Source organism: Rhamphochromis longiceps, linkage group LG17 (genome assembly GCF_057381845.1).
Source record: "Rhamphochromis longiceps isolate RC_006_pf linkage group LG17, R_longiceps_female_GT1.1, whole genome shotgun sequence".
Taxonomy (NCBI): domain Eukaryota; kingdom Metazoa; phylum Chordata; class Actinopteri; order Cichliformes; family Cichlidae; genus Rhamphochromis; species Rhamphochromis longiceps.
The window spans coordinates 37,407,177-37,419,036 of NC_140573.1; the positions used below are offsets into that span (position 1 = coordinate 37,407,177).

Here is an 11,860-nt window from a genome sequence, read left to right on the forward strand (position 1 = left end):
TTCACCGAAACTATTTCTGATGAGGCTTCGGTGAACAGTAGATTTATCAACCGAACTAATGTTCTATTACTGTACTAGTGTACAAACCTTTTCATAGATTCAACTAAAGAAGTGACAAGAAAACAATGATTTTTTTGTAACAGGTTGCTAGTAATAAAGTGCCTAGAGACACTTCTTTTAGCTGCTCCCTTTAGGGGTCACCATAGCGATATATCTGCCTCACCTTATCCCCAATATCTTCCTGTATCATGCCAATCCCGCCTCACTACATCGCACGACCTGATATCGTCGTGTTGGTGTTGTTCCCAGATCATCATACTAAATGGTGTTCCAGGATCAACATTGCAAGTGACCAATCAGAATGTTGTGACGTCAGACTTTTGCAACTTCGAGAAAAACCACCGTAAAACAAAAAAAATGTTCCTAAAATTGCGAGAAACCGCCTCTGTTCGCCGATCAACGGACCCTGACCCTAACCCTTTAATAAACGGTAAGCAGAATTGATATTGTCCTTGCAACATTGGAATTTCATAAATGCACGAATAGCTTGGTGCGCAAAAGAATAACGTCACAACAATGTGATTGGTCACTTGCAATGTTGAACCTGGAACAACATTTTCATGATGATCTGGGAACAACACCAACACGATGATATCAGATCATCCCACTACATCCATTAACCTTCTCTGTGGTCTTCCCTTTGCTTGGCATCTCCACCTTCAGCATCCTTTGTCCAACATATCCACTATCTCTCCTCTCATTCCAAACCATCTCATCCTTGTCTCTGCAACTTTGTCTCCAAATTGCTCGACCTGAGCTGACCCTCTGATGTACTCATTTCTCATCCTGTCTGTCATGCCCACTCCTAACTAAAACCATAACATCTTCAATTCTGCCACCTCAGTCTTTCAATCTGACCAACATCTCAAAACCATGCATCATAGCAGCTCTCACTACCGTCTTTGTAAATCTGCTATCCTTCAAGCAGTCACCACCCTCCTGGCACTCTCTTACAAAGCCGATCCCTGATATAGTCCCACCCCCAACTCGAATCCATCCATCACTCCTACTGCACACCTTACCACTGTCCTCAAAAATGCCCTGCACTACAGTACTACAGATCCAGAAAGACACAGTGCAACTCGTCACCTCTTCTTAACCTGGAAAACTCTTTCCCATGTCTTCATGGTACAGCTCATCAAAACCTTCTGTAGTCACTACAGCTTTTCAAATCACTCTTGTTCCTGAGACAAGAATGATGCTCACACACCAGTACACTTCTTCTCCATTCCTCAGGTGTCCTCAGACCCTCAACCTAACGTCACTCACTTCGATTTCCAAAGCCCTAAAAACGCAAAGTTCCTGATCATAAGTGAAAAACTAACCAATGGACAAAGAAAACTTTGAAAGACCTTCAGACACCTTTGGAGAGCTATTGCTCAAAGCCACTTTTAAAGTGAGAAGAAGGTCTGGCTCTTTGGAAACAAAATATTTTAAGAAATGATAGGCGGGTTGAGACTTTTGCACAGTATTTAACATGACGTGTAAAACCTACTACAGGAAAGGGTACTAAGAATCTGAAATGAGTCTACAGATGTAATACAAGATAGCCTCAGACCTGTGAAACTTGCTTCTCTGACTTTGTTGAGACACTGATGATTAACTTCCAGGGGAAGTAAAGTGAGCATGAACCACAGAACATTCACAAACTGTGACAACAAGAACCACATTGATAATCGCAGAAAATTATCTCACATTTTGGCATTCAGCTTCAAGAAATACCCCCGACTCCAGAAAGTCAGCAGTCCAAACAGAGTGACTGTGCATCTTAGATAAGTGAAATGAATCCCACTTTGTGCCACAGCCTGATAAGACGGGCGCTGTGAGTGAATCACAAAATCTCTGCTGCGCCACTGCCTCGGAGTGCAATAAATAAGAAAAGCCCTGTGCGTCAGAGAAAAAAAAAAAAAAACAGGTGAATTTACAGTGATTACTCATGGTGCCTGGTCACTCTGCATCAGCTCGCCGCGACATGATGATCCCCGCTTGAGCTGGTCTGCGGCTGAGGCGGCGGTGGAAGCATCATAACAAATACAGTGTACATCTCATAACAGCTAAACTCACCTAGATGGGTGTTGTAGCATCAATAATAGGTACACTGACTCATGTATTAGTCAGTACGCTGACTCATACTGGTGCTCTCCTAAAGAAAAAACAGTCTTGCTAGAGCTATAAGTCATGAATTTTAAAGAAGGACAAGTTTGCTCATTTTTTTCCTTCTACTAATTTTCTGCTTTGGCAATTATCTATCTATATATATATATATATATATATATATATATATATATATATATATATATATATATATATATATATATATATATATATCTATATGTTTGGTGAACCCCATATTCCTATGCCTCCAGAAAACCCTTATGGTGGAGTTAACAGTAGGCAGAGAGGTGGGCTCTCTGCTGCCTCACTGCTAGATTAGACAGGCCTTTACTTGCCCTTTCTTATGTCTTAGAGGGCCTTGCAGTCAAAACAGCTGACATCATCACAGAGGAAGCTGGGAAGATTTACCGCAAGGTGAGACTTAGGTTAGAAAAATGTGTTTTGATCCCCACAGGGCCAGAGGAAGGGCCTTTCCAAAAAGCATGCCAATCAAGGGTAGGTGATGGTTCGGGTTTGCAAGACCAAGCAGACGTCATGTAGAACCGGGCCGTGTGGTATAAGTGAGGGTTAATGTTGGTGGAAATAAGAATGATGTTGATATTGAATATAATGGACAATACACAGCTGTGATCTGGCCTAGCTTCAAAATATTTATGCGATATCAGGGCAAGAGAAGCACCGTCTAGTCCTGTCCAGATGGTTTAAAGCTGGAGCGTCTTTATTTCATAAGACTATACTGCCATCCTGTGGTAATGCATGATTGCTGCAACATACACAAAAACTCCCAAAGCTGAAAGCGTCCGCATTCCGATGACGTCGGTCAGTTTTTGATAAACTTCACATAATGAATCTTTATTGAAACATCGTTGCTTTTTAAAACCATATAAGACAAAGACAACGAGTCTGAGCACACTGGAGAAAAGCAACACCCAGCATGGTGAGAGCGTAAAAGGTGTGTGTTTTTTTTTCTCTGTTAATCATCCTCTGCTGGAAATCGACGTCCTCTCGGCTCTCGTTGTTTCGTTAAGTGCATGTGGTTGACAGTTTTATGAAGGAGGGGCTTCGAATGTGCAGCAATGTCAACAGTTTGTTCTTCCTGGTCCCCGTTTGTGACATCAAAGCTCTCCGTGTGGACTCGCGGTTGCCTCAGATGCTTCCGACTCCTCGGCTGTATCTAACATAGGAAAACTTATAGAATTAATCACACTGCAGTCAGTGAAGCACACAAAGTAAACATGTTGCTTAAATAACATCCTCACATCCTACATTACTACTGAAAACTTGTTAGAATGGGTATTGTGCTACCTCATGCCAACACTCATCCTCACCTGGCTGTTGTGTTTGCACACACTCCCCATCTTGCTCCTCGTAGCCTTCAAAGCAGATGCACGTGTAGCTGCCTTGATTGTTGACACACTCCTGGTGCTCTTTTGTGCACACTGGCTCTGACTGCGAACACTCATCCACATCTGGCAAAGATTTAAATAAATACATTAAAAATAAAAAATAAAAATCGAATATATAGATAAAATGTATAGAGAAGTTTTTCATGGGTGCAACCCAAAAATGCATTATCCTTACAAATGTGACATCAGTTAAGGGGAACTAAAACAGACTTTCCAAGGGTAGAATTAAGAGGTTCTGTCCATCCACAGCAGTCTGGAGCTCACAATATCTTTTTTTATTACAACAATTAAAGACACATAAAGGGAAGATGTAAATATGCAAATATAAAGTGATCTAAAGTTAAGCCTGCATCCTACTGTGATGAGAGACTCATGCTTACAGTATGCACATCAATGACATGTCATAGGGCGAGAGGCAGGGTCCACCCTGGACAGGTCGCCAGCATGGAAGCACTAAGAATTTACTTCCAAGGACTGCTTCTTTTGGCTTCATTTGTATTAAACTCAAAGTGGAGACTGATACTTTAACGTAGTGTCAGAAATCTTTCAAATAGTGAATAATACCTGTGCAGGTTCCCTCTGTGTCTTGGTACCCGCTGGCACAAGCCTGGCAGTTATCGGGACCGGCTCCAGTGCAGCCGGAGCAAACTTTATCACAGGCTTTGAGGAACAAACATACCGAATAAAGTTAGATAGGTCTCACAAAACTGTCAGTAAATGGATAACAATCAGACATTGTAATATGAAACACCTAACAGCGATAAGTTCACTGGAAGAAAATTTCCACACTGCTCCAAAAGCTACTGTTTGGCATATGACCTCTTACCCTTGCAAGAGTAGGAACCTTCTGTGTTGAGGCAGTACTGATCTTCTTTGCATGGAACAGGGTCTTTGGAACACTCATTTACATCTGCAACACATCAGACAGAGAGCCATCAAACAGGCTGGCAACCACACAGCGCCATCTGCTGATCATTCTTTGTGTGCTTTACCACAGAGTGAAAACACAAAAAAATGTGAGTGTCTGCAGATTAGATCTCAGGGGCAAAACTGGATGTTAATGGTGGAGGTCAGAGGGGAATGGTTTGACAAAATTAAAACCTTGGCTGGACATAATAAGTATTACCTCTGTGGTTATCAACTTTCCCTGTTAAGCCAGGCGTTTTGATTCAGGCTCTGTGTGTACATATGCTATACTGTATTCCCAAAAAGATAGGAAATTAATTTTGATTGAGTGAATGCAAAATGAATCATACTATATAACTATTTAAAAATGGCAGTTTATAAAACTGTCACGTAGGTTTTCATTTTGACCGACCTGAGTTTTGTTTATAGGAAATGCTTCCTATATAACACTTAGAGGGACTGAACTAGCATTAAATCCACCTATTAATAATGATGAACTGATGATCATCACAGTCAATAGGTAATGCTAAGTCTTCACATGGGTGTGTTTGGGGCAGCCCATCAGTGCCAATATGAAATTGCGATCATATTCAGTATCAGTATTTTCCAAGGTTTTCTGAACATTGTGGATACTGAGGACTTATCATTTTACGACACCAAGTTATGACCCCAACATCTGAATGTTGCCGCAGAAATTGAGACTCGTCAGACCAGGAAACATCTTTCCAAACTCCTAGTTTCCAACTTCTGGTGAGCCGGTGAGAACTCAGATTCCTGTTCTTAGGTCACAGGGGTACACACACGGTGTGGTTTTCTGCTGCTGTAGCCCACCTGCTTCAAACTTCAATGTGTTGTGCGTTCAGAAATGCTCTTATGCATATCTTGGTTATAACAAGCGGGTATTTGAGTTACTGTTGCCTTTCCACTCGCTCAAAGCAGTCTGGCCATTCTCTTCTGAACTTTGGCATTTTCATCAAGAGAACTGCAGCTCACTGGACATTTTCTATGTTTCAGACCGTTCTCTGTAAACCTCAAAGAGTTCTTATATGCATCATATATATGATATAGATCATTATATTTTAATTGTGTTCAAAAACATTTTTCTTCTGGCTTTATCTATTGTGGGTGCAGAATGAGGGTGAAAGCAAAAATGTTTGACTATTACACTGCCTCAAGATTCACCTGTGACCATTCAAAGAGCAGTTGGTGCCCGTCTCCAGGGGAACCTGATCAAATGGACATCAGTCACTCTCCTGACAGTGTCAAGGTCCCGTTTTGGTGGAGGCTTTGCTTACAGAAGGCAACTTTGTTTTGTAACCAAATGCCACAACACAATGTGTGACTATCAAATACAGCAAGAATCACCATGAAACTTTTGTAAACAGGTAAAATGTGACATTTCCATCCTGGAGAAGTTGAAACGCTTGGATCCAGACACTTCCAATGTTGTAAAGTGAGACGGCTTTTTCCTTTGACATTGAGCAATGTATATTCTTAAATTATGAACTCCGGGAATAAAACCCGTTTGACCTATCCCACTTGAGTTCTATGAGAATCATACGTGCTGCCTGCAAACCTGATAACATAATGGTTGTGGACCACTATCAGTGTCCCATCAAAGTCAAAGTTATGGACTTTGGCCTATCATGTCATGTGTCCGCAGTAGTTCCTCGTGTCTGTGCACAGGCTCTTTGGTACAGGCCACCAGAGGATATGCTTCAGATTCCATTTAATTATTGAAACGTGGTCTCTGGGCTAAATAGCTTTGGAGCGTGCTACGAGGCTGCTGCTTTACCCGGGTAATCCGGTTCATCATACACACTCAGGGCCAGCCACCAGGCTATCCTTGAGACTGTCCTTGAGAAAAAGAAGAAAGCTGCAGTGTTCACTGCTGAATATATTTAAAACAAAAGAATAATTTGAATATCAGACAGGACTCACCCACAAGAAACCCGACACTTAAAGCTTAAGTGTCTTGTTGACCTGATTGAAAATGAGAACAGGATGCCACAGTGATCAGCATTTGTTGGTAAGCCTGATTAAACTAATGCTGGACTTGGATGCTAACCGGCGGATCGAACCCTTGGATGTTCTTGGGCATGCCTTCTTTGACCCCAGCCAAAAGGTCAACATTCATTTTCACACCACACATAGCAGCGGTAAATTTCACACCCTGACCTCTTGCAACCCACTACAGGTCCCCAACAGGTGGGTTGGGGACCGCTGACGTATAGGATCTGGTTAAGGCAACTTAACACACACCTCATTTGATTGTAATTACACTAGTGTAGCATTTTAACGAAGTATTGATTATGAAATTGTTCAAATATGATTTTGGTGTTTTTTTCCCCTTTCATTCCATTTCTGTGGTATTTATTCACTTCTGTCATCCTGTATTTAATGTATATAAGATTTAGATGATTCTGATCATAATTAAACCAATCAATCAAGGCTTTATTCGACACGTGCAGGTTGCCCTGCAGTGAAATGGGACACCCCCCCCCCCCCCCCCCCCCGACCTTACACACACACAACACAGACATCACATGGGGATACAGGTCGGAGATCGGTAGCGTTACAGAAAAAAAAACCCAAAAAAAAACACTGAAATATACACTACAATGGGAAAGTACAAGAGGAAAAAAAAAAAAGAAAAAGAAAAAAAAAAAAAGAGAGACCTCTACTCATGCTGGGCTCCTGGGAGGACAGCATAAGAACAGGAAACTAAAAAACTCCTCTGCACAAAAAGCACATACATGTCCACAGCACAACATTATGGAACACGTGACAAGCCACAGGGTCGGGTGGGGGGTGAGGAGTAATCCGAAGCAAACACAGCAGCCATCCTGCCCAGCGCTACCATTCCAGCGCGGGCTCAGACCCGCCGTGTTCCCAGGAGGGAACAAGCATCGAAGGCGTTTGCAAAGGGAGGGGCGATGAGTGTGTGCATATCAGTGTATATGTATGTGTGTGCGAGACAGTGTCCTTCGCCCTGCTAGGCTAAGTAAACAGTCTTCCAGCCAACCCAGGTGGCCTTGCATGGAATGGGAAGGAACAGTCTAAACACAGTCGTTATCAGGGTGTTTTTGTTCGGCTCCAGCCTTGCGACCGCAGCTGGCGCTGAAAGGGTATCCACATGAAGTGATGGTGCTTTTTACTTTAGTGCGAACAGCTCATATGAATTTCAAAGCAATTCTAACAGTCCAACACTGGTCTCTAAATCTCCCGTTGGAGAGCCGTTAGCTTCTCCATGATGTTATCAAACTTGCGCCCTGTAATGTTGTCATTCTTGTGCTCAACCAAACCTACTTATTATGGCGTACGCCCCCATAATTTGTGTACACAGCCAAAAGAGTGTGTGTGAGACACTGGAAAATGTACATAAAGGAACGAATCAAGCAGGGGTTGGCAGAGGTACGGGTGAAGGCGCGTCACCCTGCTTTAAAGTAGACATGAAACACCACGTTTTAGTTTTAGTCTCATTTTTCCACTGAGTTATGATTTTAAACTCTTAATTCTTAAATCCAGGCTAATAGACAATGTTAAACCTATGACAGTTCTTTAAAGTAAGACTCCATGGTGTATAAATTGGCCTTTATACATGTAGCCTTTTAGTCCACTTTTAGCTTGACATGGCCATTAATCTCACTTCATAATATACCCCTCAGACTGCTTCAAGCCTTCAAGAAGGCAAGATTAACTCAAACAAACAACCAAGGTATGCAGAAGAGCATCTCTAAAACAGCAGATCAAACCTCGGAGAAGCAGAAGACCACACCGGGTATTAGCCAAGAACAGAAAACTGAGGCTAAATTGGACGAACCTGTGCTAGCATTCTGACTTGTGCTACTAGCATCAAGTTTTAAAATGAACATAAATGTACTTAAAAATAACATTTTCAAGAATTTACGAGGTCTGGTACTGTTCTGAGTTTAAAATATAACTAACCCGTCCATTATTGGTTGATTTCGCAACAATTTGTGTAGTCAATAAATTGTTATGAAACAGCAAAAAGATCGGAGATTTGCAGGTTTATCCAACCAGTGGTATAATAATCAAAGTTGGAACAATGATGGAACCCAAACAGCAAGAACAATAGCTCAGATGACCTCTTTATCTGAGTACTTTTGTTAAGAGAATGTCATGTAGCATGGCGAGCCAGTACACGTTGTCTTACCTACACAAGTTTCCTGGTCGTCTTCCTCCCAGCCTTCCTTGCACTCATCACAGTCCTGATTGTTTGCTCCAGTGCAGGTCTTGCAAGAGAAGTGACATTCTGCAGAAGTGAAGACCAAATTTCCATCAGTACGTTCATGTTGGTGATGAGTTTCTGGTGCAACAGCAGGTAACTTATTTAGTAGGGGTGGGGGAAAAAAATCGATACTGTGTAGTATCGTGATATTTTGTTTGCTAATAATGTATCGTTACAGGGACAGCAGAAATCGATATTTTGTTACAAAAAAAGTTTTTGTGGACTGATCAGCTCCTTTTTCTGAGCAAGAATCCTGACATTCCTTCACTGTCCAAATGTGTTTAACTTTTTTTTGGCACCAACATGACAGTTTACTTATTTTAATTTAAGACATGTTTTATTTTAATTAAGTTTAAAACTTTTTTATTTAACGTAAAATTATATTTTGTTTTAATTTACTTTCAAATTCTTCAGTTGCTGAATGGGCTGCATAGTTTTCATAAATTGCATAGTTCAGAATAGCTATAATTGTACCAGATGGTTGCATTCAGTTAAGTTGGACTAGACTGTAATACAAACCGTTCAGTTTGTCAACAATAAAACTGACTGAAATGAGAGAAAGACTGAGTGTGAGACTTTGATATTAGATAAAATGAATATTGATAAAGTTTACCTTTATGTACAGAATCTGAATATCACAAAATATTAAAAAAAAAATTTTTTTTATATCGTATCGTGCGTTAAGTATTGTGATAATATCGTATCGTGGGATGTATGGTGATCCCCACCTCTATTATTTAGGTAAACTGAGTTTTTTATTATTTATTTTTTTTACCTGTGCACAGAGAAAAGCTGTCGTTCCTCACTTCGTTGAAGTAGCCGTCGATGCAGTCTAGGCAGAACTCGCCCGTATAACCGTGGTGGCAGCTGCACTTCCCGTTTCCCCCACGGGTCCCGTCTCCATCGCACGCACCATTCCCGTGACAGGGTCGCTCAGAACCCCCCACACAGGCTTAAAAATGAAGACAGACAAATTATTTTTGTGCTTTTAAACCAAATTTTACAACTCGCTCTTGGGATCTCTCTTTTTCTGTGCACGGTAGCTTCTGCAGCTTTTTTGGTAGATTTTTTTCTTTTTAAAAAAACCAAAAAAACCAAAAACACTCAATGCCACTGTTTTTCTATACATAGTAATACAGAGACCACTGATGTTTGAACACTATAGTTCAGTAATGGTAATGTTTATGTCAAAAACTCTCACTAAATATAAAAGCATCTTTCTTTAAAGGTCCTGTGGCACAACAAATAGAAGATCGGTAATGTGTGAAATCATAAATTTGTATTACATCCTTTTTCCTCATGTGTTGCACTTCTGTAGGTGGTTGCCAAGTAGTCGTTGTCCATGTTAATTTGGTTTGAAAGGAGGCTCAAATACGGCTGATAAGTTGCAAATATGGCCCCCCACTCTATACTGTCCCTGACTCCTCATCTCACATCTTAGTGAGCCTCATTTTAAAGTGATGTCAGTATAATAAGATGTGTGCCACAGATGCATCGTAAACTGTTTTGTTAAACTGCCTTTAAGATGTCAGGTGTAACATTGCTGATGACACGGGGGGGGGGGGGGGGGGGGGGGGGGAATAACTGGAGCACTGGGGGGTGTATCTGTAAATTCTCACCATTGCAGTCGGGTCCAAATGTTCCCTTTGGACAGCACACTTTGATGGTCTCTATGCAGAACCACTTGTGCAGATCAGGATGTTTCGTTTTCCTGTGTTGCAACAGGAAAACAAGGCAGGAAGAGACGAGGTTTAACAGCAGGTTAACAACGCAAACAACCCTGATCAGCATCTGCCAGCCTGCCTGACCATGTGTCCATCACTCATTAGGTCCCCTTTAAAATCCAACCACGTCATTTGCATCAACCCACCTCTTGAACCACCAAGTCTCGAAATGCTCCTCGTGCTCCTCAACCATGTGGTTGCACTCAAAGCTGCTGCTGTCGCACAGCCCCTCCACGATCTCCATCAGCCGAATCTCGCTGGGGTGGAAGGAAAGCAGCAGACGAGACAAGTGCACAAGTTAGTTTGAGATTGTAAACATACATCTCAAAATGTACAAGAAGATTTATATTTGCATGAAAAGAAAAGAAAACAACTTCATTTGATGGAAAGCAGGTCTGGTGAAAAGTAAACAAGTAAACAGCTCAGATCACAGGACCTGTGGCAGGGTGACCTGTAGGCTGGGCTCTTGGCTGTCTCACCTCGTCTCATATTTAGACAATTTCCTCTCCTCCCAGGCTGTGTTTCCTCCTCCAAAGTTCTGGTTTGCTGTTCTCTCGAAGCCCTGACATACAACGCAGACATTTTAATTTTTGAGCCCAGAAATAAGAAGGACCCTGCACTGAGTAAAGGACACCCAGGCATCTTACATTAGACTGACGTATGTTCATGTCAACACAATGAAAAACAACACAAAGGAAGAAGGTCTGCAAACGCTCACTGACCTTGTTGAAGTTCTCGGTGATTTGCCGGCAGGTGTTGCAGGCGCTTTTTAAATCCTTCTTGGCGTCAGTAACTTGACAAAGTAAGACAAGAGTTAAGCAAGACAAAAGGCGCAGCAGCCGCAGCTCTGGACCGGTGGACAGCATCTCAGCAGATCAATTCACACAATTTCATATCAGGAGACGAGCGCTCCAGCCACTAGCACGCAAGCTTTTCACTGATGTTAAAGTGCTGCAGCGGTCGGACACATCTATGCGAGGTGTTCCTAACATTAGATGAAAAATAGCGTTATCTATGCAAAGCGTGACAAAATGGTATTTACATGCCGGTTACATGGGAAAAAAAACAACAACCCTGAAGCGGTTCTAGTTTTCCGCGTCAGCGTCTTAATCGAATTGTGGCTTGTGGTGATTGGCTGTAACCGCCTGTCAATAAAATGGATAACCAATCGTGAGTCGCCACGCGCGGGACAATAGAAAAAAAAAACCCCATCCCCACGTGGGAAATTCAGGAAGCTCGCAGGTAAATTCAAAATAATTTTTTTTCATTTTTTTAAAATTAGGTTTCAATAATATTTCTCAAAAGCCCTACTAATAAAAACCCCTCAACGTCTTAGCCAAAGTAAAAGTTGCATCGTTCACTTCCTGTGACTGCCGGAAGTGAAAAATAGCCTTTTC

At 41.7% G+C, this 11,860-nt stretch overlaps 1 protein-coding gene across 1 annotated transcript; it reads right to left on the reverse strand.

Moving 5' to 3' along the window:
- Window positions 1–3,011: 3,011 nt before the first annotated feature.
- creld2 (CRELD disulfide isomerase 2) lies at window positions 3,012–11,570 on the reverse strand. The gene is made up of 10 exons (XM_085387388.1): window positions 11,186–11,570; window positions 10,943–11,025; window positions 10,610–10,720; window positions 10,359–10,450; window positions 9,515–9,691; window positions 8,665–8,763; window positions 4,408–4,491; window positions 4,146–4,241; window positions 3,504–3,644; window positions 3,012–3,349 (listed from the first exon to the last, which is right to left on the reverse strand). The coding sequence occupies exons 1-10, from the start codon at window positions 11,327–11,329 to the stop codon at window positions 3,291–3,293; spliced, it is 1,086 nt and encodes a 361-aa protein (XP_085243514.1). The 5' UTR covers window positions 11,330–11,570; the 3' UTR covers window positions 3,012–3,290.
- Window positions 11,571–11,860: the final 290 nt, after the last annotated feature.